Raw genomic sequence first — 23,092 nt, forward strand, 5'->3', positions numbered from 1 at the left:
GATCTACATCTAGCTTAAAAAATAAAATAAATAAACGCTTAAAATGCCCATAAACAGATTATTTAGCGCCAAAAAAAAAAGGCCGCTGAACGAGCATTTTTTAAAATACGCAGCAATGAAAATTGAAAAAGGCTAACGGCCGATCAATAAGTCTAAAAATCGCCCGTAATTAGGCCTAGCTCTGAAAAAGGCCACTGAACGAGCTTCACTAATTATATAAACGAATAGGCCACGCAGCGCTGACGAGGTTAACCACCGGTCACGAATGCAGCAACTGTCGGCCCACAGTGAAGAAAAAATCAATATACTAATAAAATTACTAATACAATAATAATGTCCATAATTTTACTTTTTCCGCACATGCTACAATTGAATTATAATTAAAATACTAGACTTAACAGTTCATTCCGCAAAAAACTAGATCTAGTTGTTTCTGTCTGGCAACTAGCGTAACAATGATGCAACGTTACTAAAAATAGCAGAGAGAAATTGTCGCATGGTTACTTACGGGGTAATTGGATTTTTGGTAAAAATCATCCATAATACTGTAAATATACATGGTAAATATCTCAATTATATATTAATCTACTGTTATACGGGCCGTTTTCCCCGTTATACGGTCGTTTTTGGCCGCGGTTCAGTTTATACGGAGAGTGCTCCACTAGAAATCCTCTCATTATTTACAACTACAATTCTAGCGATTTTTTCTGGCATTCTAAGGCATATTATCCATTTTATTAGCATCTTGTGTTAAAATAATGATAAGAATTTGCAAGATTAACAGTTTTTTCATATGTCGTGGATTGGACCCTAAAATAAACGTAAAAACCGTCAGAAAACGACGCGTGACGTTTCAGGGTCAGAGGTCAATCCAGCCATCTAAGCAATGAGGCGGCCTATTATTTAAGTAACAAAGTCAAAGGGTCGAGAAGTCGAGAACATATTCGCATTTTATTTGCATCTGCTTCAGTCACACCGCTTCGAGAAATAATGGCTAAAAAAAATCTACTTTCTGTTGACTGCCGATCTCTATCACCTTGGTTTAATATAACCCTTGGCAGTCGAAATTAAGGAATCCCTTTAGATCTGCCACTTCGAGTATCTCAACCATTCACCGTGCAGATCGCCATTTTGTACATCGCGATGGCGGATGTTTACATACTGAACGATCCTTGACGTCATATGCAAGGACTCTTGAATCAAACAAGGGAGACTACTGCAAAAATATAAAGCCTATTGACAAACGAAAACAATCGAAATGGAGGAGGAGGAGATACAACAACCACGAAACATGACTCATATTGTTCAAAGGTAGTCTAGACTATAGATCTATCTAGTATCTAGATCTAATTAATTTGGGCATTTCAATTTATTTATTTTTCTTTATTCCAATTATAAGATTTCTTAAATCGATCTCTTAATTTATTTTTATAGGGCCTAGGCGGTAGATCTAGATCTAGAATCTAGATCTAGATCTAGATCTAGATTTAGTCGATCTAGAAAATCTAGATTTCTAGAATCTAGATTTTTAGTTGCCAGTCCGACGGTCGGAGTCACTGACTGAGTCAGATCTACGATTTTTGATTTATGATTAGTGTAATAATATTAAATACTTAGGCTATAGATCTATCCAGAACTTGGAATATGTAGTTACAGCTAGTTACAGTTACAGTAGTTTAGTTATCAGTAGTAGTATTACTATTTGTCACAATTTGTGAGTATTTAGGCCTATTAGTATTAGGCCTACTTATTAGTAATATTTAGTATTAGATTTAGATGAGATCTCTACATCTAGATTCTAGAATCTAAATCTAGAGAGATTCTAGTCAATCTAAAGACTTAACCCCTTAAAGCCTGAATTATGTTCAAAGCGTGTAAAAAATTATTTGTGCTGATTTTCTCTCGTCATACTGACACTGAATTTGAGGTATATAGATTACAGATCTAGTTGTTTTTAAATTTGGACTTATTTTTTATGTTAATTACGGTATGTCGCAAAAACTCGACATCAGGCACTTATGGACCAAACAGTAATTTAACTTTTTTTAGTCGGGGTCATTTTACTATTTTTACTGTCATGTGTTTCTTAAATATCCATGCACAAACAATAGAATATCACAAACTAAACATACAGACATGCAAGGAGATGTAGAATCAATGGCAAAATTCATGAAAACTATACTTTATTAGCTCAGGCATAGAGTTACATAACTCTGCTGCACCTGCTCACTGACTAACTCTTATGAATGGGTATTTTGAAGCCTTGCTGTCATGGTTCTACTACACTACAGTAACACACTACATATGAAAGGACTTCCTTCAATGTGTAGAGCCTTAGTTGTCCCCGGTTAAGTCATTTTCGTGAACTCTTATTCAAGGTCAACTAATAAAGACGCATATTTCTCATTTGACCTATATTTGCTATACACACAAAGCACGTGAACAAATACTGTCCTAAATGACAGTGTTCAGCCGTTGTATATTCTTCCATGCTCAATGCAGCTGCTGTGGGTTCTCAGTGTCACTGCTGTGGGTACTCAGTGCCACCGTTGTGGGTGCTCACTGCTATTGTTGATGGTACCCTGTTTCCGATTCGGTTCTTTGAGCTATGGCTATTGTGCTAGACTGATTCTGCTATTGATTACCAATGACAGTGTTGTAGCTACATATTGCCACCTATATGGGTACTCAGTGCTGAAACAGTGGGTACTGAGTGTTGAAGCCATGTGTACTGAGTGCTGAAGCTATTGGTACTCACTGTTGAAGCTGTGGGTGCTCAGTGTTACTGTAGTTGGTTCTTGGTGTCACTGCTGTGGGTACTGTAGTTGGTTCTTGGTGTCACTGCTGTGGGTACTGTAGTTGGTTCTTGGTGTCACTGCTGTGGGTACTCAGTGTTACTGTAGTTGGTTCTTGGTGTCACTGCTGTGGGTACTGTAGTTGGTTCTTGGTGTCACAGCTGTGGGTACTGTAGTTGGTTCTTGGTGTCACTGCTGTGGGTACTCAGTGTTACTGTAGTTGGTTCTTGGTGTCACTGCTGTGGGTACTGTAGTTGGTTCTTGGTGTCACTGCTGTGGGTACTCAGTGTTACTGTAGTTGGTTCTTGGTGTCACAGCTGTGGGTACTGTAGTTGGTTCTTGGTGTCACTGCTGTGGGTACTCAGGGCTGGCGCTGTTGGTAATCGATAACGTTGATGTGGGTACTCCGCCTTAGCAGTGGGTACTCAGTATCACCCTGTGAGTGCTTAGTGCTGAATTTGTGGTTGCTTAGTGTCACTGATGTTGGTACTCAGTGCTGAAGATGTGGGTACTCAATAACACTGCTGTCGGTACTAAATACCAGTATAGTGCCACTAATGTGGGTATTCAATAGCACTGCAAAGGGTATGTTTGTCAGTACTCAACCTTACAGTATTTATTACGAGGTGTAGGTCTATGCTCAGTGTTATTATTGTCAAGGTCACTGTGAAGACCTTTCTTTGGTGGTATCCAGGATAGTGGTCCACCACCTCACATACTGTTGTCTATTTATTTTTTTATGTTCTCCTAATATTTTACAATAATATTTCAAAGCTAAATTCGTTAAATTGTACCCAGCAACATGATCACATTATTCCAGCATCGCTCTCCATATGCAATGTCAATAAAACAGGTGAACTCTACTTCACCTACCACATGGACCGTAATGTTCTAAAGTGCACTTTTATATATAGGCGAACGCCATATTGTAAATCCTTTACTTATTTATAATCATACTTGAATGAATGACAGCTTGGCGATGCATCGTATTTCATTATACCTGCTTGGCACCCAAGTTCCATTTTATGTCTTATTGCAAAAATGCGACAAACCATAATTAGCAGATAACTTCCAAAATTATTCTCATATGTGATTTATACTGTTTATATACATAAAAGAGTGCAAAAATGCGACAAACCATAATTAGCAGATAACTTCCAAAATTATTCTCATATGTGATTTATACTGTTTATATACATAAAAGAGTGCAAAAATGCGACAAACCATAATTAGCAGATAACTTCCAAAATTATTCTCATATGTGATTTATACTGTTTATATACATAAAAGAGTGAATAATAAAGCTATTAGTATTTTTTGTCGCAAAAACGGATCACGTTAGAAAACAAGCTGCAAGCGCGCGCCTTACATTCCCCTCTCTTCCCCTCTATCACTACCACCACCCCCCACCCCCACCCCCCTCACATGGTCAGGTGAGTTGTAGTTCACGCTAAATGTTTAGTTTGGTGACGGCTATTAGGGGCAGATAATTCAGATTGAAACTATTTTAAACTTAGAGGAGGTAACTAAGAGGAGGCTGCTTTCACGGGGGGGGGGGGGGGAAATGGGGGTTTAGTGTTTTAAAGCAAATATTTTCAGTGGCAGCATTGGTACTGTCGAATTCACAAATTATGAATTACTGAAAAGTAGAAAAAACAACTAAATAGCGGCGTATGATACACCGCGGGTCGGCTTGTTTAGTAATAATAATCAATGTAAGTAGGCTGAATTCACGAAGTCAAAAAGAATACGATGTGCGTGAGTCAAGCGAGTGTTATGTCATAAATTTCGACTTGACAACGTGACCATTGGTACCGATGCGACCATCTGGATGTACCCAATACTTTAATACTTACGATTAAAAGTAGTAAGTAGGGCCTAAAGTAGGTAGGCTACATTTACACTACATTACAGACTACAGTAGGGTTACAAAATTATTTTTTTGTAAAAAAAAAAAGTACCAATAATAGCTAGACTAGATCTAGATCTAGTAAGCTAAGTAAGCTATAGACTATAGATCTAGATCTGTTAATGGTAATCTATTGTTTTAGGTACATAAAATCGCCCATGGCTAGTAATGTGCGACAAAATCGCCTCATTGTTAAGGCTTTAATAGAAGTATATTGTGATATATTTGTGTCAAATATAATAGATAAATGAATAATAAACCAAGTCAATGGCTAAACATATCAGTATAGGCCAGAATTATTTAAACAGCAGTATTTGCGAGCAAGATTTATATAAATAGCAGCCACTTGTAAAATAGAGTGGTTTCCCTGAATCTCCCGCTATAAATTTACAAAAAAAAAAAAACTTAAACAAGATGGCTGCTAAAGTAAACGAGCATCGTTGCATCTGATAAAAACATCACTAGTTTTTATTTATTACTGAAAAGTTTTAATACAACTGTTTAGAAACAGGTACATGAATGAAACTTTGAAACATTTTTGTAACTTTTAAAACATAAATCTTCCTAAAAATGTGAAATAATTACTAAAATTTAATGAGGCACCTTCTTTTCACATTACTAGCCTGGTAGCCTCGACCAATTTTATGTACCATATAAATACCCTATAAACTTACTGTGCAGTCATCATTACTGATCTGCCTGTAACACCCTCCACTGAAAGAAAAAATACTTGGCTAGTACTTGACCTGTGACCTCCATTAATCATTTAAATATAATTTACTTTTGTTTGTTTTTATTATAAGTACAAATTTGCTTAATCCTATCCAAATAATAAGTAATAAATAGAATACTTAAAAAAAACTTTTTAAAAAACCACGTTTTTCTTGTGGACTAAAAAGTAGAAAATAAATTTTTCTTTTGTGCTTCCTCGAGCTGTGCAGATTCTTGTGATGACTGACAAAAAACGTGGGTACGTTCATCATCAAATTTCCCGACCCATCTGCCGACCCACAATGGTGCACAATGGTCACCAACATACAACATTTTAGAAAAGAAAACAAACATGACCTTTTACCTGGAGCATCTGATATATACATACTAAATATATAGATCTAGGCCTAGAAAATTAAAAGATAGATTAATCAAAGTAAACAAAAACTTTTGTTTTGAAGGAAAACTGTGTAAAAGTAAACTACAATTCAACAATGAATTATCTAAAATAGAAAACCTGCAAGAGATGCTAAGACATTAGCAGTTTAATGGCAAGCAGTTCAGGTTTCAATCCCTTGTTTGAGACGATTACACTAGGATATCAGCAGTTCACTTTCACCAGACAGTCACCATATTTCTTGTTCATACATTGGGGATTACTTGTCTGTTGCGTTTTTTACTAAATGTGTTTGTCTGTGATGTCAAGTCTTCAAAATTGGTACATTTTCTACCTTCAACATTAGAAATAATAAGAATATTGTATTCTCCAGTATATCTTGCTAAACTTTGTTGCACCAATAACAGCCTTTCTGTAACATTGAGGTAAACATGATTTTTGAGTAAAGTAACAGCTGAACATGCTGGGTTTTTTTTATTGACGAGGAAGGGGCAGACAGCACAGTGACCCCACTGATCAATTCAATCAGTTTTAACATTCAATTTTAATGCAATGATTTAGCAATATTAGGGTACAGGAGGTTTAAAATTCTGTAAAATACAAACATAATACAACAAAGATTACAGTTTTAAAATTTCGAACAAATGTATAGCTCAGAAACATAGCATCATCGGCCCTGTAAACATCCTATAAAATTTGATAGGCCTGTCACAGTTTGTCTAACATTCAGGCCCTGCAAGTAGGACATGACATTTAAACAGGTTGACATTTGAACAGGTTGACATTATTCCATCTAAACATTCAGGCCCTGCTAGTAGGACATGACATTTGAACAGGTTGACATTTGAACAGGTTGACATTTGAACAGGTTGACATTTGAACAGGTTGACATTTGAACAGGTTGACATTTGAACAGGTTGACATTTGAACAGGTTGACATTATCCCATCTAAACATTCAGGCCCTGCTATGAGGACGAGACATTTGAACAGGTTGACATTTCAACAGGTTGACATTTGAACAGGTTGGCATCCCATCTAAACATTCAGGCCCTGCTATGAGGACGAGACATTTGAACAGGTTGACATTTGAACAGGTTGACATTATCCCATCTAAACATTCAGGCCCTGCTATGAGGACGAGACATTTGAACAGGTTGACTTTTGAACAGGTTGACATTTGAACAGGTTGACTTTTGAACAGGTTGACATTATCCCATCTAAACATTCAGGCCCTGCTATGAGGACGAGACATTTGAACAGGTTGACATTTGAACAGGTTGACATTTGAACAGGTTGACATTATCCCATCTAAACATTCAGGCCCTGCTATGAGGATGAGACATTTGAACAGGTTGACATTTGAACAGGTTGACATTTGAACAGGTTGACATTATCCCATCTAAACATTCAGGCCCTGCTATGAGGACGAGACATTTGAACAGGTTGACATTTGAACAGGTTGACATTATCCCATCTAAACATTCAGGCCCTGCTATGAGGACGAGACATTTGAACAGGTTGACATTTGAACAGGTTGACATTATCCCATCTAAACATTCAGGCCCTGCTATGAGGATGAGACATTTGAACAGGTTGACATTTGAACAGGTTGACATTTGAACAGGTTGACATTATCCCATCTAAACATTCAGGCCCTGCTATGAGGACGAGACATTTGAACAGGTTGACATTATCCCATCTAAACATTCAGGCCCTGCTATGAGGATGAGACATTTGAACAGGTTGACATTTGAACAGGTTGACATTATCCCATCTAAACATTCAGGCCCTGCTATGAGGATGAGACATTTGAACAGGTTGACATTATCCCATCTAAACATTCAGGCCCTGCTATGAGGATGAGACATTTGAACAGGTTGACATTTGAACAGGTTGACATTATCCCATCTAAACATTCAGGCCCTGCTATGAGGATGAGACATTTGAACAGGTTGACATTATCCCATCTAAACATTCAGGCCCTGCTATGAGGATGAGACATTTGAACAGGTTGACATTTGAACAGGTTGACATTATCCCATCTAAACATTCAGGCCCTGCTATGAGGATGAGACATTTGAACAGGTTGACATTATCCCATCTAAACATTCAGGCCCTGCTATGAGGATGAGACATTTGAACAGGTTGACATTTGAACAGGTTGACATTATCCCATCTAAACATTCAGGCCCTGCTATGAGGATGAGACATTTGAACAGGTTGACATTTGAACAGGTTGACATTATCCCATCTAAACATTCAGGCCCTGCTATGAGGATGAGACATTTGAACAGGTTGACATTTGAACAGGTTGACATTATCCCATCTAAACATTCAGGCCCTGCTATGAGGACGAGACATTTGAACAGGTTGACATTTGAACAGGTTGACATTATCCCATCTAAACATTCAGGCCCTGCTATGAGGATGAGACATTTGAACAGGTTGACATTTGAACAGGTTGACATTTGAACAGGTTGACATTATCCCATCTAAACATTCAGGCCCTGCTATGAGGACGAGACATTTGAACAGGTTGACATTTGAACAGGTTGACATTTGAACAGGTTGACATTTGAACAGGTTGACATTTGAACAGGTTGACATTATCCCATCTAAACATTCAGGCCCTGCTATGAGGACGAGACATTTGAACAGGTTGACATTTGAACAGGTTGACATTATCCCATCTAAACATTCAGGCCCTGCTATGAGGACGAGACATTTGAACAGGTTGACATTTGAACAGGTTGACATTATTCCATCTAAACATTCAGGCCCTGCTATGAGGATGAGACATTTGAACAGGTTGACATTTGAACAGGTTGACATTATCCCATCTAAACATTCAGGCCCTGCTATGAGGACGAGACATTTGAACAGGTTGACATTTGAACAGGTTGACATTATCCCATCTAAACATTCAGGCCCTGCTATGAGGATGAGACATTTGAACAGGTTGACATTTGAACAGGTTGACATTATCCCATCTAAACATTCAGGCCCTGCTATGAGGATGAGACATTTGAACAGGTTGACATTTGAACAGGTTGACATTTGAACAGGTTGACATTTGAACAGGTTGACATTATCCCATCTAAACATTCAGGCCCTGCTATGAGGACGAGACATTTGAACAGGTTGACATTTGAACAGGTTGACATTTGAACAGGTTGACATTATCCCATCTAAACATTCAGGCCCTGCTATGAGGATGAGACATTTGAACAGGTTGACATTTGAACAGGTTGACATTATCCCATCTAAACATTCAGGCCCTGCTATGAGGACGAGACATTTGAACAGGTTGACATTTGAACAGGTTGACATTTGAACAGGTTGACATTTGAAGAGGTTGACATTTGAACAGGTTGACATTATCCCATCTAAACATTCAGGCCCTGCTATGAGGACGAGACATTTGAACAGGTTGACATTTGAACAGGTTGACATTATCCCATCTAAACATTCAGGCCCTGCTATGAGGACGAGACATTTGAACAGGTTGACATTTGAACAGGTTGACATTATCCCATCTAAACATTCAGGCCCTGCTATGAGGATGAGACATTTGAACAGGTTGACATTTGAACAGGTTGACATTTGAACAGGTTGACATTTGAACAGGTTGACATTATCCCATCTAAACATTCAGGCCCTGCTATGAGGACGAGACATTTGAACAGGTTGACATTTGAACAGGTTGACATTTGAACAGGTTGACATTTGAACAGGTTGACATTTGAACAGGTTGACATTATCCCATCTAAACATTCAGGCCCTGCTATGAGGACGAGACATTTGAACAGGTTGACATTATCCCATCTAAACATTCAGGCCCTGCTATGAGGATGAGACATTTGAACAGGTTGACATTATCCCATCTAAACATTCAGGCCCTGCTATGAGGATGAGACATTTGAACAGGTTGACATTTGAACAGGTTGACATTATCCCATCTAAACATTCAGGCCCTGCTATGAGGATGAGACATTTGAACAGGTTGACATTTGAACAGGTTGACATTTGAACAGGTTGACATTTGAACAGGTTGACATTATCCCATCTAAACATTCAGGCCCTGCTATGAGGACGAGACATTTGAACAGGTTGACATTTGAACAGGTTGACATTTGAACAGGTTGACATTTGAACAGGTTGACATTTGAACAGGTTGACATTATCCCATCTAAACATTCAGGCCCTGCTATGAGGACGAGACATTTGAACAGGTTGACATTTGAACAGGTTGACATTTGAACAGGTTGACATTTGAACAGGTTGACATCCCATCTAAACATTCAGGCCCTGCTATGAGGACGAGACATTTGAACAGGTTGACATTTGAACAGGTTGACATTATCCCATCTAAACATTCAGGCCCTGCTATGAGGACGAGACATTTGAACAGGTTGACATTTGAACAGGTTGACATTATCCCATCTAAACATTCAGGCCCTGCTATGAGGATGAGACATTTGAACAGGTTGACATTTGAACAGGTTGACATTATCCCATCTAAACATTCAGGCCCTGCTATGAGGACGAGACATTTGAACAGGTTGACATTTGAACAGGTTGACATTATCCCATCTAAACATTCAGGCCCTGCTATGAGGATGAGACATTTGAACAGGTTGACATTTGAACAGGTTGACATTATCCCATCTAAACATTCAGGCCCTGCTATGAGGATGAGACATTTGAACAGGTTGACATTTGAACAGGTTGACATTTGAACAGGTTGACATTTGAACAGGTTGACATTATCCCATCTAAACATTCAGGCCCTGCTATGAGGACGAGACATTTGAACAGGTTGACATTTGAACAGGTTGACATTTGAACAGGTTGACATTATCCCATCTAAACATTCAGGCCCTGCTATGAGGATGAGACATTTGAACAGGTTGACATTTGAACAGGTTGACATTATCCCATCTAAACATTCAGGCCCTGCTATGAGGACGAGACATTTGAACAGGTTGACATTTGAACAGGTTGACATTTGAACAGGTTGACATTTGAAGAGGTTGACATTTGAACAGGTTGACATTATCCCATCTAAACATTCAGGCCCTGCTATGAGGACGAGACATTTGAACAGGTTGACATTTGAACAGGTTGACATTATCCCATCTAAACATTCAGGCCCTGCTATGAGGACGAGACATTTGAACAGGTTGACATTTGAACAGGTTGACATTATCCCATCTAAACATTCAGGCCCTGCTATGAGGATGAGACATTTGAACAGGTTGACATTTGAACAGGTTGACATTTGAACAGGTTGACATTTGAACAGGTTGACATTATCCCATCTAAACATTCAGGCCCTGCTATGAGGACGAGACATTTGAACAGGTTGACATTTGAACAGGTTGACATTTGAACAGGTTGACATTTGAACAGGTTGACATTTGAACAGGTTGACATTATCCCATCTAAACATTCAGGCCCTGCTATGAGGACGAGACATTTGAACAGGTTGACATTATCCCATCTAAACATTCAGGCCCTGCTATGAGGATGAGACATTTGAACAGGTTGACATTATCCCATCTAAACATTCAGGCCCTGCTATGAGGATGAGACATTTGAACAGGTTGACATTTGAACAGGTTGACATTATCCCATCTAAACATTCAGGCCCTGCTATGAGGACGAGACATTTGAACAGGTTGACATTTGAACAGGTTGACATTTGAACAGGTTGACATTTGAACAGGTTGACATTTGAACAGGTTGACATTATCCCATCTAAACATTCAGGCCCTGCTATGAGGACGAGACATTTGAACAGGTTGACATTATCCCATCTAAACATTCAGGCCCTGCTATGAGGACGCGACATTTGAACAGGTTGACTTTTGAACAGGTTGACATTTGAACAGGTTGACATTTGAACAGGTTGACATTTGAACAGGTTGACATTATCCCATCTAAACATTCAGGCCCTGCTATGAGGACGAGACATTTGAACAGGTTGACATTTGAACAGGTTGACATTTGAACAGGTTGACATTTGAACAGGTTGACATTTGAACAGGTTGACATTATCCCATCTAAACATTCAGGCCCTGCTATGAGGACGAGACATTTGAACAGGTTGACATTATCCCATCTAAACATTCAGGCCCTGCTATGAGGATGAGACATTTGAACAGGTTGACATTTGAACAGGTTGACATTTGAACAAGTTGACATTATCCCATCTAAACATTCAGGCCCTGCTATGAGGATGAGACATTTGAACAGGTTGACATTTGAACAGGTTGACATTTGAACAAGTTGACATTATCCCATCTAAACATTCAGGCCCTGCTATGATGACGAGACATTTGAACAGGTTGACATTTGAACAGGTTGACATTATCCCATCTAAACATTCAGGCCCTGCTATGAGGATGAGACATTTGAACAGGTTGACATTTGAAAAGGTTGACATTATCCCATCTAAACATTCAGGCCCTGCTATGAGGACGAGACATTTGAACAGGTTGACATTTGAACAGGTTGACATTATCCCATCTAAACATTCAGGCCCTGCTATGAGGATGAGACATTTGAACAGGTTGACATTTGAACAGGTTGACATTTGAACAGGTTGACATTTGAACAGGTTGACATTATCCCATCTAAACATTCAGGCCCTGCTATGAGGACGAGACATTTGAACAGGTTGACATTTGAACAGGTTGACATTTGAACAGGTTGACATTTGAACAGGTTGACATTTGAACAGGTTGACATTATCCCATCTAAACATTCAGGCCCTGCTATGAGGACGAGACATTTGAACAGGTTGACATTTGAACAGGTTGACATTTGAACAGGTTGACATTTGAACAGGTTGACATTATCCCATCTAAACATTCAGGCCCTGCTATGAGGACGAGACATTTGAACAGGTTGACATTTGAACAGGTTGACATTTGAACAGGTTGACATTTGAACAGGTTGACATTTGAACAGGTTGACATTTGAACAGGTTGACATTATCCCATCTAAACATTCAGGCCCTGCTATGAGGACAAGACATTTGAACAGGTTGACATTTGAACAGGTTGACATTTGAACAGGTTGACATTTGAACAGGTTGACATTTGAACAGGTTGACATTTGAACAGGTTGACATTATCCCATCTAAACATTCAGGTCCTGCTATGAGGATGAGACATTTGAACAGGTTGACATTTGAACAGGTTGACATTTGAACAGGTTGACATTTGAACAGGTTGACATTTGAACAGGTTGAAATTATCCCATCTAAACATTCAGGCCCTGCTATGAGGACGAGACATTTGAACAGGTTGACATTTGAACAGGTTGACATTTGAACAGGTTGACATTTGAACAGGTTGACATTTGAACAGGTTGACATTATCCCATCTAAACATTCAGGCCCTGCTATGAGGACAAGACATTTGAACAGGTTGACATTTGAACAGGTTGACATTTGAACAGGTTGACATTTGAACAGGTTGACATTTGAACAGGTTGACATTATCCCATCTAAACATTCAGGTCCTGCTATGAGGATGAGACATTTGAACAGGTTGACATTTGAACAGGTTGACATTATCCCATCTAAACATTCAGGCCCTGCTATGAGGACGAGACATTTGAACAGGTTGACATTTGAACAGGTTGACATTTGAACAGGTTGACATTTGAACAGGTTGACATTTGAACAGGTTGACATTATCCCATCTAAACATTCAGGCCCTGCTATGAGGACAAGACATTTGAACAGGTTGACATTTGAACAGGTTGACATTTGAACAGGTTGACATTTGAACAGGTTGACATTTGAACAGGTTGACATTTGAACAGGTTGACATTATCCCATCTAAACATTCAGGCCCTGCTATGAGGACAAGACATTTGAACAGGTTGACATTTGAACAGGTTGACATTTGAACAGGTTGACATTTGAACAGGTTGACATTATCCCATCTAAACATTCAGGCCCTGCTATGAGGACGAGACGTTTGAACAGGTTGACATTATCCCATCTAAACTTCCCCCCGCTGGCCTGGCTTTGGACACAGATATATTAGTGACCTCAAGGACTGAACCTCTAACAAAGACACAGTTTGAAGCCATGATGGACCCAGATGGACGTCTGATTAGTGAGCACCAATTAAGAAAAGCTGTTTTCTTGGGTATGTGGTTTAGAGTTTTGTACTGTAGCATATATATTTGTTATTTGTTAGTTTATTTCATGAAGTCACTGTTTGATGTTTATTTCATGAAGTCACTGTTTGATGTTTATTTCATGAAGTCACTGTTTGATGTTTATTTCATGAAGTCACTGTTTGATGTTTATTTCATGAAGTCACTGTTTGATGTTTATTTCATGAAGTCACTGTTTGATGTTTATTTCATGAAGTCACTGTTTGATGTTTATTTCATGAAGTCACTGTTTGATGTTTATTTCATGAAGTCACTGTTTGATGTTTATTTCATGAAGTCACTGTTTGATGTTTATTTCATGAAGTCACTGTTTGATGTTTATTTCATGAAGTCACTGTTTGATGTTTATTTCATGAAGTCACTGTTTGATGTTTATTTCATGAAGTCACTGTTTGATGTTTATTTCATGAAGTCACTGTTTGATGTTTATTTCATGAAGTCACTGTTTGATGTTTATTTCATGAAGTCACTGTTTGATGTTTATTTCATGAAGTCACTGTTTGATGTTTATTTCATGAAGTCACTGTTTGATGTTTATTTCATGAAGTCACTGTTTGATGTTTATTTCATGAAGTCACTGTTTGATGTTTATTTCATGAAGTCACTGTTTGATGTTTATTTCATGAAGTCACTGTTTGATGTTTATTTCATGAAGTCACTGTTTGATGTTTATTTCATGAAGTCACTGTTTGATGTTTATTTCATGAAGTCACTGTTTGATGTTTATTTCATGAAGTCACTGTTTGATGTTTATTTCATGAAGTCACTGTTTGATGTTTATTTCATGAAGTCACTGTTTGATGTTTATTTCATGAAGTCACTGTTTGATGTTTATTTCATGAAGTCACTGTTTGATGTTTATTTCATGAAGTCACTGTTTGATGTTTATTTCATGAAGTCACTGTTTGATGTTTATTTCATGAAGTCACTGTTTGATGTTTATTTCATGAAGTCACTGTTTGATGTTTATTTCATGAAGTCACTGTTTGATGTTTATTTCATGAAGTCACTGTTTGATGTTTATTTACTGTAGTTGATGTTAAAGAGATTTGATGTTCCTTTAGGTGGTGTAGCACCTGATATACGTAAGGAAGTCTGGTCATTTCTCTTTGGTTTGTACCCGTGTTCATCCACAGCCAGGTGAGCTCTCTCTAAACCCCCATGACCTTAACCCTCATGACCTTAACCCTCATGACCTTAACCATGACCTTAACCATCATGACCTTAACAACCATGACCTTAACCATCATGACCTTAACCCTCATGACCTTAACCTCATGACCTTAACCTCATGACCTTAACAACCATGACCTTAACCCCCATGACCTTAACCATCATGACCTTAACAACCATGACCTTAACAACCATGACCTTAACCCTCATGACCGTAACCCCATGACCTTAACCCCCATAGCCTTAACCATTATGACCTTAACCATCATGACCGTAACCACTGTGACCTTAACGCCCACCCTTAACCCCAGTGACCTTACCCCTCATGATCCTGATAACTAATAACCACTCATTACCTAAACCTTATTAGGATTGGGCGAAAAACAGAAAAAGTAACATTGGGTTTAGGGCATAAGGTATGGGATGAATACCAAATTAGTCAAAATGCTTATTTATATAAAACTCAATGAACAAATTTTTTAAAAAATTTGTAATGGTTTTTCTTTTACAGTTAAAATGGTGAATTATTTGCTCAAGTTTTGATTTTTTAAAGGTGATTTAAAAAAAACAACAAAAAAACGTATTTTTAAATTTTGAATATGTAATTTATCAGAATTGTTACCAATATGTGTTCCTATAATCCTGTAAGTTTTTATTGAATTTGGATAAGCCATCTTTGAGTTATTTTGATGTTAAAAAGGTAAGTAAAATCCAAGATGGGTGCCATCACCATGGCAACAGCAGGAAAAAAAATATCAGCCATTTAAATTTTTTTAGACTTCTCTTTGAGTTATAACTATATGCTAAATGTGATAGCATTAGGTTAGTTAGGTTAGGTTTGCCTGTCGCCCATCCTGGGACATAGGCCGCTGACAAGAGCTTTCCAGACGTCTCTGTCCTGGGCTAGTCTCTCCAACTGTCCCCAGGTGTATCCAATCAGCTTGTTGTCTTCTTCCAGGTCTCAACTACAAGGCTTTCTTGGTCTGCCTCTCCTCCTCCTGCCTTGTGGATTCCAGGTGAGGGCCTGTCTTGTTATGCTGGATACAGGCTTCCTGAGTGTGTGGCCAATCTATTTCCATTTTCTCTGGAGGGTCTCTACTTCAGCTGGCAGTTGATTTGTCCGTTGCCATAGAACATCATTTCTGATGGTTTTAGGCCAGCGAATTCGCAGGATCTTCTGAGGCATGCGTTTATAAATGATTGTATTTTCTTCTTATTTATAGCAGTTATTCTCCTTGTCTCAGCTCCATAGAGTAAAACAGGTTTTACTTGTGTGTTGAAGATCTGGATTTTTATTCCAAGGGTTAAATCTCCAGAACCCAAAACATTTTTTAGTTGGTTGAAGACTGCTCTTGCCTTGCCCGTCCTTATTTTTATCTCTGCTTCTGTCCCACCCTGCTTATCAACAAAAGTTCCAAGGTAGGTGAATCTATCCACTTCTTCTACGGCATTATCTGCCAATGTTATAGGGTTGCTGTTTGATGCATTGACTTTGAGAACTTTACTTTTCCCTCTGTGGATGTTCAGGCCCAGGCTTGTAGAAAAATTAGCAACCCTGTTGGTTTTATCCTGCATTTGCTGTTGTGTGTGAGAAAGAAGTCAGCAAAGTCCAGGTCATCCAGCTGGCTCCACAGTGTCCACTGAAAACTGTTTCACTTTTTCTCTGTTGACATCTTCATAACCCAGCCTATGGCCAGTAGGAACAGGAATGGTGAAAGTAGGCAACCCTGCCTTACTCGCTCCGTACTGGGAAGGCCTCTGAAGTCTGTTTGCCCACGCTTTACTCTACATTTCAGACCTTTATATGAAGACATAATAATGTTGACTATTTTCTGTGGTACCCCATAGTGTCTCAACAATTTCCACATTGACTGTCTATCCAGGCTATCAAAGTTCTTATGATAGCATTAGGTTTAGAAATAAGCATGTTGGCTAGTTTGGTATTCATCACCCGCCCCTGCCCTGCATGTTGGTTTTACTAGGATAGTAAAGGTGAGGCATTGAAAGTGACATAATATATTGCAGCCATTATGATTAGCCGTATAACAATTGTATGTAAATGTTGACACTATTTTATTTTTGACTTAATTCTTCTAAGGGAAAGAACTGCGATACTCCTCGACAATATTGTTCGCTATCACGAGATGAAAGCCAGGTGGAAAACTTTATTGGTGCTCAACTCTGCCCCTAACTGTAAGTTGGTGCCCCACTCCACTCCACTCCTAACTGTAAGTTGGTGCTTTACTCTGCCCCTAACTGTAAGTTGGTGCTCAACTCTGCCCCTAACTGTAAGTTGGTGCCCCACTACACTCCACTCCTAACTGTAAGTTGGTGCCCCACTCCACTCCTAATTAAAAGTTGGTGCCCCACTCTGCCCCTAATTGTAAGTTGGTGCTCAACTCTGCCCCTAATTGTAAGTTGGTGCTCAACTATGCCCCTAATTGTAAGTTGGTGCTCAGCACCCCCCCCCCACCCACCCCTGTTAATTGGTTTCTGTTTGAACTCTGTCAGTCAGTTCATCAAAATAACTTGATGGTAGCCTGGTTATGTCAGTCAGTTCATCAAAATAACTTGATGGTAACCTGGTTATGTCAGTCAGTTCATCAAAATAACTTGATGGTAGCCTGGTTATGTCAGTCAGTTCATCAAAATAACTTGATGGTAGCCTGGTTATGTCAGTCAGTTCATCAAAATAACTTGATGGTAGCCTGGTTATGTCAGTCAGTTCATCAAAATAACTTGATGGTAGCCTGGTTATGTCAGTCAGTTCATCAAAATAACTTGATGGTAGCCTGGTCCCCTATTTTCTCAGCTACAGCTCTAGACCAGGGTTTGTGTGCCAGGTACCAAGTAGCGGAAGTGGACAGACCACAGCAGGGGGAGGAGTCATCCTGTCAATCAACTTATTCACATTCTGGTCTGATTATGGTTTTTTTTTCTATTAGATATCCAGTCCCATGTGCCAAATGTCCAGTCCCTGTGCCAAATGTCCAGTCCCATGTGCCAAATGTCCAGTCCCATGTGCCAAATGTCCAGTCCCATGTGCCAAATGTCCAGTCCCATGTGCCAAATGTCCAGTCCCATGTGCCAAATGTCCAGTCCCATGTGCCAAATGTCCAGTCCCATGTGCCAAATGTCCAGTCCCATGTGCCAAATGTCCAGTCCCATGTGCCAAATGTCCAGTCCCATGTGCCAAATGTCCAGTCCCATGTGCCAAATGTCCAGTCCCATGTGCCAAATGTCCAGTCCCTTGTGCCAAATGTCCAGTCCCATGTGCCAAATGTCCAGTCCCATGTCCAAATGTCCAGTCCCGTGTGCCAAATGTCCAGTCCCATGTGCCAAATGTCCAGTCCCATGTGTCAAATGTCCAGTCCCTTGTGCCAAATGTCCAGTCCCATGTCCAAATGTCCAGTCCCATGTGCCAAATTTCCAGTCCCATGTGCCAAATGTCCAGTCCCATGTGTCAAATGTCCAGTCCCTTGTGCCAAATGTCCAGTCCCATGTGCCAAATGTCCAGTCCCATGTGCCAAATGTCCAGTCCCATGTGCCAAATGTCCAGTCCCATGTTCAAATGTCCAGTCCCTTGTGCCAAATGTCCACTATCATGTCCAAATGTCCAGTCCCATGTCCAAATGTCCAGTCCCATGTCCAAATGTCCAGTCCCATGTGCCAAATGTCCAGTCCCATGTGCCAAATGTCCAGTCCCATGTGCCAAATGTCCAGTCCCATGTCCAAATGTCCAGTCCCATGTCCAAATGTCCAGTCCCATGTGCCAAATGTCCAGTCCCATGTCCAAATGTCCAGTCCCATGTCCAAATGTCCAGTCCTATGTGCCAAATGTCCAGTCCCATGTGCCAAATGTCCAGTCCCATGTCCAAATGTCTAGTCCCATGTCCAAATGTCCAGTCCCATGTGCCAAATGTCCAGTCCCATGTGCCAAATGTCTAGTCCCATGTGCCAAATGTCCAGTCCCATGTCCAAATGTCCAGTCCCATGTGCCAATTGTCCAGTCCCATGTCCAAGTGTCCAGTCCCATGTCCAAATGTCCAGTCCCATGTCCAAATGTCCAGTCCTATGTGCCAAATGTCCAGTCCCATGTGCCAAATGTCCAGTCCCATGTCCAAATGTCTAGTCCCATGTCCAAATGTCCAGTCCCATGTGCCAAATGTCCAGTCCCATGTCCAAATGTCCAGTCCTATGTGCCAAATGTCCAGTCCCATGTGCCAAATGTCCAGTCCCATGTCCAAATGTCTAGTCCTATGTGCCAAATGTCCAGTCCCATGTGCCAAATGTCCACTATCATGTCCAAATGTCCAGTCCCATGTCCAAATGTCCAGTCCCATGTCCAAATGTCTAGTCCCATGTGCCAAATGTCCAGTCCTATGTGCCAAATGTCTAGTCCCATGTGCCAAATGTCCAGTCCCATGTCCAAATGTCCAGTCCCATGTGCCAATTGTCCAGTCCCATGTCCAAATGTCCAGTCCCATGTCCAAATGTCCAGTCCCATGTCCAAATGTCCAGTCCTATGTGCCAAATGTCCAGTCCCATGTGCCAAATGTCCAGTCCCATGTCCAAATGTCTAGTCCCATGTCCAAATGTCCAGTCCCATGTGCCAAATGTCCAGTCCCATGTCCAAATGTCCAGTCCTATGTGCCAAATGTCCAGTCCCATGTCCAAATGTCCAGTCCCATGTCCAAATGTCCAGTCCCATGTGCCAAATGTCCAGTCCCATGTGCCAAATGTCCACTATCATGTCCAAATGTCCAGTCCCATGTGCCAAATGTCTAGTCCCATGTCCAAATGTCCAGTCCCATGTGCCAAATGTCCAGTCCCATGTCCAAATGTCCAGTCCCATGTCCAAATGTCCAGTCCTATGTGCCAAATGTCCAGTCCCATGTGCCAAATGTCCAGTCCCATGTCCAAATGTCTAGTCCCATGTCCAAATGTCCAGTCCCATGTGCCAAATGTCCAGTCCCATGTCCAAATGTCCAGTCCTATGTGCCAAATGTCCAGTCCCATGTCCAAATGTCCAGTCCCATGTCCAAATGTCCAGTCCCATGTGCCAAATGTCCAGTCCCATGTGCCAAATGTCCACTATCATGTCCAAATGTCCAGTCCCATGTGCCAAATGTCTAGTCCCATGTCCAAATGTCCAGTCCCATGTGCCAAATGTCCAGTCCCATGTCCAAATGTCTAGTCCCATGTCCAAATGTCCAGTCCCATGTGCCAAATGTCCAGTCCCATGTGCCAAATGTCTAGTCCCATGTGCCAAATGTCCAGTCCCATGTCCAAATGTCCAGTCCCATGTCCAAATGTCCAGTCCCATGTCCAAATGTCTAGTCCCATGTCCAAATGTCCAGTCCCATGTGCCAAATGTCCAGTCCCATGTGCCAAATGTCTAGTCCCATGTCCAAATGTCCAGTCCCATGTGCCAAATGTCCAGTCCCATGTGCCAAATGTCCAGTCCCATGTCCAAATGTCCAGTCCCATGTGCCAAATGTCCAGTCCCATGTGCCAAATGTCCAGTCCCATGTGCCAAATGTCTAGTCCCATGTGCCAAATGTCCAGTCCCATGTGCCAAATGTCCACTATCATGTCCAAATGTCCAGTCCCATGTGCCAAATGTCCAGTCCCATGTCCAAATGTCCAGTCCCATGTGCCAAATGTCTAGTCCCATGTGCCAAATGTCCAGTCCCATGTGCCAAATGTCCAGTCCCATGTGCCAAATGTCCAGTCCCATGTTCAAATGTCCAGTCCCATGTGCCAAATGTCCACTATCATGTCCAAATGTCCAGTCCCATGTGCCAAATGTCCAGTCCCATGTCCAAATGTCCAGTCCCATGTGCCAAATGTCCAGTCCCATGTGCCAAATGTCCAGTCCCATGTGCCAAATGTCCACTATCATGTCCAAATGTCCAGTCCCATGTGCCAAATGTCCAGTCCCATGTCCAAATGTCCAGTCCCATGTGCCAAATGTCCAGTCCCATGTCCAAATGTCTAGTCCCATGTGCCAAATGTCCAGTCCCATGTGCCAAATGTCCAGTCCCATGTCCAAATGTCTAGTCCCATGTGCCAAATGTCCAGTCCCATGTCCAAATGTCTAGTCCCATGTGCCAAATGTCCAGTCCCATGTCCAAATGTCCAGTCCCATGTCCAAATGTCCAGTCCCATGTCCAAATGTCTAGTCCCATGTGCCAAATGTCCAGTCCCATGTCCAAATGTCTAGTCCCATGTGCCAAATGTCCAGTCCCATGTCCAAATGTCCAGTCCCATGTGCCAAATGTCCAGTCCCATGTCCAAATGTCCAGTCCCTTGTGCCAAATGTCTAGTCCCATGTCCAAATGTCTAGTCCCATGTGCCAAATGTCCAGTCCCATGTGCCAAATGTCCAGTCCTATGTGCCAAATGTCCACTATCATGTCCAAATGTCTAGTCCCATGTGCCAAATGTCCAGTCCCATGTGCCAAATGTCCAGTCCCATGTCCAAATGTCCAGTCCCATGTCCAAATGTCCAGTCCTATGTGCCAAATGTCCAGTCCCATGTGCCAAATGTCCAGTCCCATGTCCAAATGTCTAGTCCCATGTCCAAATGTCTAGTCCCATGTCCAAATGTCCAGTCCCATGTGCCAAATGTCCAGTCCCATGTACCAAATGTCCAGTCCCATGTGCCAAATGTCCAGTCCCATGTGCCAAATGTCCAGTCCCATGTGCCAAATGTCCAGTCCCATGTGCCAAATGTCCAGTCCCATGTCCAAATGTCTAGTCCCATGTGCCAAATGTCTAGTCCCATGTGCCAAATGTCCAGTCCCATGTCCAAATGTCTAGTCCCATGTCCAAATGTCCAGTCCCATGTGCCAAATGTCCAGTCCCATGTGCCAAATGTCCAGTCCCATGTGCCAAATGTCCAGTCCCATGTGCCAAATGTCCAGTCCCATGTCCAAATGTCTAGTCCCATGTGCCAAATGTCCAGTCCCATGTCCAAATGTCCAGTCCCATGTGCCAAATGTCCAGTCCCATGTCCAAATGTCCAGTCCCATGTCCAAATGTCCAGTCCCATGTGCCAAATGTCCATTCCCATGTGCCAAATGTCCAGTCCCATGTGCCAAATGTCTAGTCCCATGTCCAAATGTCCAGTCCCATGTGCCAAATGTCTAGTCCCATGTGTCAAATGTCCAGTCCCATGTGCCAAATGTCTAGTCCCATGTCCAAATGTCCAGTCCCATGTGCCAAATGTCTAGTCCCATGTGTCAAATGTCCAGTCCCATGTGCCAAATGTCCAGTCCCATGTGCCAAATGTCCAGTCCCATGTCCAAATGTCCAGTCCCATGTGCCAAATGTCCAGTCCCATGTCCAAATGTCCAGTCCCATGTGCCAAATGTCCACTAACATGTCCAAATGTCCAGTCCCATGTGCCAAATGTCCAGTCCCATGTCCAAATGTCCAGTCCCATGTGCCAAATGTCCAGTCCCATGTCCAAATGTCTAGTCCCATGTGCCAAATGTCCAGTCCCATGTGCCAAATGTCCAGTCCCATGTCCAAATGTCTAGTCCCATGTGCCAAATGTCCAGTCCCATGTCCAAATGTCTAGTCCCATGTGCCAAATGTCCAGTCCCATGTCCAAATGTCCAGTCCCATGTCCAAATGTCCAGTCCCATGTCCAAATGTCTAGTCCCATGTCCAAATGTCTAGTCCCATGTCCAAATGTCCAGTCCCATGTGCCAAATGTCCAGTCCCATGTCCAAATGTCCAGTCCCATGTGCCAAATGTCCAGTCCCATGTCCAAATGTCTAGTCCCATGTGCCAAATGTCCAGTCCCATGTGCCAAATGTCCAGTCCCATGTCCAAATGTCTAGTCCCATGTCCAAATGTCCAGTCCCATGTGCCAAATGTCCAGTCCCATGTCCAAAT

The 23,092-nt window shown here is 41.2% G+C and overlaps 1 protein-coding gene across 8 annotated transcripts in view; it reads left to right on the forward strand.

The window, feature by feature from the left end:
• Positions 1–1,227: 1,227 nt before the first annotated feature.
• Positions 1,228–23,092, forward strand: part of LOC131936713 (uncharacterized) — a 41,344-nt gene continuing 19,479 nt past the window's right edge. The window contains exons 1-6 of one of the 8 annotated variants that reach the window (XM_059293767.1): positions 1,228–1,311; positions 7,043–7,073; positions 13,816–13,981; positions 15,077–15,152; positions 17,284–17,378; positions 17,998–18,102. In XM_059293767.1, the coding sequence (XP_059149750.1) occupies positions 1,259–1,311; positions 7,043–7,073; positions 13,816–13,981; positions 15,077–15,152; positions 17,284–17,378; positions 17,998–18,102 (526 nt within the window). In that variant the 5' untranslated portion in view covers positions 1,228–1,258. Of the gene's footprint in view, positions 1,312–4,979; positions 5,216–7,042; positions 7,074–7,867; positions 7,899–8,590; positions 8,622–11,585; positions 11,617–11,890; positions 11,922–13,815; positions 13,982–15,076; positions 15,153–17,283; positions 17,379–17,997; positions 18,103–23,092 lie in introns of those variants that run through there. The other 7 variants (XM_059293759.1, XM_059293760.1, XM_059293761.1 and 4 more) reach the window with 7 other exon arrangements.

Source organism: Physella acuta, unplaced genomic scaffold (assembly GCF_028476545.2).
Source record: "Physella acuta isolate Inbredline_101_S28 unplaced genomic scaffold, ASM2847654v3 ptg000186l, whole genome shotgun sequence".
NCBI lineage: Eukaryota > Metazoa > Mollusca > Gastropoda > Physidae > Physella > Physella acuta.